General features: G+C 37.9%; 1 protein-coding gene across 1 annotated transcript; it reads left to right on the top strand.

Annotated features, from left to right (window-relative positions):
* The first annotated feature begins 899 nt into the window (after nucleotides 1-899).
* On the top strand, nucleotides 900-2211 carry LOC106986484 (olfactory receptor 10A3). Its single transcript, XM_015084648.3, has one exon. The coding sequence runs from the start codon at nucleotides 1008-1010 to the stop codon at nucleotides 1950-1952; it is 945 nt and encodes a 314-aa protein (XP_014940134.3). The 5' UTR covers nucleotides 900-1007; the 3' UTR covers nucleotides 1953-2211.
* The last annotated feature ends 535 nt before the right edge of the window (nucleotides 2212-2746 follow it).

The following is a 2746-nucleotide window of genomic DNA, read 5'->3' on the forward strand; positions in this document are numbered from 1 at the left end:
ATCAGAATAACTAAAAATGGAATTTTATATAGCCCCCAAAGCCACTTTATGGTCACAAAGATGGACGGTGGAGAAGTGACCTCTAAAGTTTCCCATTTAGACGTATTTCAATATAATTAGTCCCATTCTAACCAGAAATCAATATGCTTGAAACAATTTACTTATGTTCAGTTGAGATAAGTGTATCTAAAATTCAATCCCTTTTGAGTGTTTCTCTGCTTGTTTGGGTATATTATTCATGTATTTCATTTTTTAATTTTAAAGTTTATTTATTCTTGAGAGAGAGAGAGAGAGAGAGAGAGAGAGAGAGAATGAGCTTGAGCAGAGGAAGGACAGAGAGAAGAGAGAAAGGGAGAGAGAGACTACCAAGCAGGCTTCATGTTGTCAGCGTGGAGGCTGACCCAGGGCTCAATCCCATGAACTGTGAGATCATGAACTGAGCCAAAACCAAGGGTCAGACACTCAACTGACTGAGCCACCCAGGTGCCCCTCATGTATTTCATTTTTAATAAGGCAAGAGAAATGTATTTTGAATTTTGGCATTTGTAATAAATATTCATCAAAATTTGTTTTAATTTTGAATTAACAGTTATAAACTTGTGTCTTTTTTTGTTATTTATTTCAAACACTTTATTGGAAAAATCACATGTAAATATACAATTGGAAAGAACAGAAATGCATACATGAATATCATGGACAATGGATTACATGTTTTAAGAATGGGATTTATTTTCAACCTAACAAAAAAGCTGCCAGAGAACACTTGCTTTTCATAAACTGAAAGGAATATTTCTGAGACAAAATTCCTCATTTCATTTGTATTTGAAAGATTCACTATTCTAATATATTGGCTATTCTCAAGATTTGCCAACTTGAAGATCTGTCAAAATGAACTCACGATTACATCTTCTGCCAATAATTTCAGACTAAAACTCTCAGCTTTTGGACCGTGACTTCATAACTTATATACATATGTCCACAAAAATAATATACTCTCCACCACTGAAATGAAAAGGCAAAATCAAAGCTCTGTGGTTGAATTCATCCTCTTGGGCTTTTCTAACTTTCCTGAACTCCAAGAGCAGCTCTTTGGGGTTTTCTTGGTTGTTTACCTTGGGACTCTGATGGGAAATGCCATCATTATAGTCATCATCTCCCTGGAACAGAGCCTCCACGTTCCCATGTACCTGTTCCTGCAGAACCTGTCTGTGGTGGATGTGAGTTTCAGTGCAGTCATTATGCCTGAAATGCTGGTGGTCCTCTCCACTGAAAAAACGTTAATTACTTTTGCAGAATGTTTTGCACAGATGTATTTTCTTCTTCTTTTTGGTGGGACTGAATGTTTTCTCCTGGGGGCGATGGCTTATGACCGATTTGCTGCAATCTGCCATCCCCTGAGCTACCCAATGATTATGAACAAAAGGGTTTTCATGAAATTAGTAATGTTCTCATGGGTCTCAGGGATCATGGTGGCTACTGTGCAGACCACATGGGTTTTCAGTTTTCCTTTCTGTGGCCCCAATGAAATCAATCATCTCTTCTGTGAGACTCCCCCTGTGCTAGAACTTGCATGCGCAGACACCTTTCTGTTTGAAATCTATGCGCTCACTGGCACCATTTTGATTGTCATGGTCCCCTTTGTGTTGATTCTCTTGTCTTATATTCGGATTCTCTTTGCCATCCTGAAGATGCCATCGGCCACCGGGAGGCAAAAGGCCTTTTCCACCTGTGCCTCCCATCTCACGTCTGTGACCCTCTTCTATGGCACAGCCAGTATGACTTATTTACAACCCAAATCTGGCTATTCCCCAGAAACCAAGAAGGTGATGTCATTGTCCTACTCACTTCTTACACCTCTGTTGAATCCACTGATCTACAGCTTGAGAAACAGTGAGATGAAAAAAGCTTTGATGAAATTGTGGCGAAGAAAGGTGGATTCACATATATTCTGACTGTGCTGAGAAGCTATGTGCTGTTTGGTCGCTGACTGACTAAACTCTGTTTAAATATAACAAATGGCCGTTCTATATACCTCAGTATTAACATGCTTAATTTGTTATTTTTCCAAGGTCAATAATATATTAGGGATCCCTATATTGGTACTGTATTATTGTCATTCATTTTTTAATATAATATATAATACAACAGTTAATCTGTTCCTCTGTTACGATCATCTAGATCATTACCGGATTGTTGTCATTAAGACAAAACTTCAATAAACATCTCATTCCATACATCCATATAATCATAGTAATATTTTATTTCTGACAGATTCTTCAAAGTGGGTCTGATGTAATAAAGAGCATGTGTGCTTGTAAGTTTTACTAGCTATTAAAAGCAGAAGTACTTTTCAAAGTCATTGTGACTTTTCAGACTGACCTGAAGGCCCACTCTGTTGCACTAAGCACTGTAGTGCTTCACGAAACTGACTAGATGAGATTTTTATTCCTGGAGTGAAAACCTGTTCTGTGAATGAGTAAGAAAAGATACATTTATTTTGGGGTGATCAAACTGGTTCCACGTCATGGACTCACACAGATTATTGTTCAAAACAGGATTTCCCTTGGTATATTTCTAGATATTCACCCAATGGTGGGGAGCAAAGAACTACACGAGAAACTTCCCTAAAGTCTCACTTGATACTTGAGTATCTTTTTTCACTTACAGACTACTGTTTTTAGAGACTTTTGTTAAATTTCCTTTGGTTGGCCCAAAGTGCCCCAGACACTTTGTTTATAGACATAGG

The sequence above is a fragment of the Acinonyx jubatus genome, chromosome D1 (genome assembly GCF_027475565.1).
Source record: "Acinonyx jubatus isolate Ajub_Pintada_27869175 chromosome D1, VMU_Ajub_asm_v1.0, whole genome shotgun sequence".
Lineage (NCBI taxonomy): Eukaryota > Metazoa > Chordata > Mammalia > Carnivora > Felidae > Acinonyx > Acinonyx jubatus.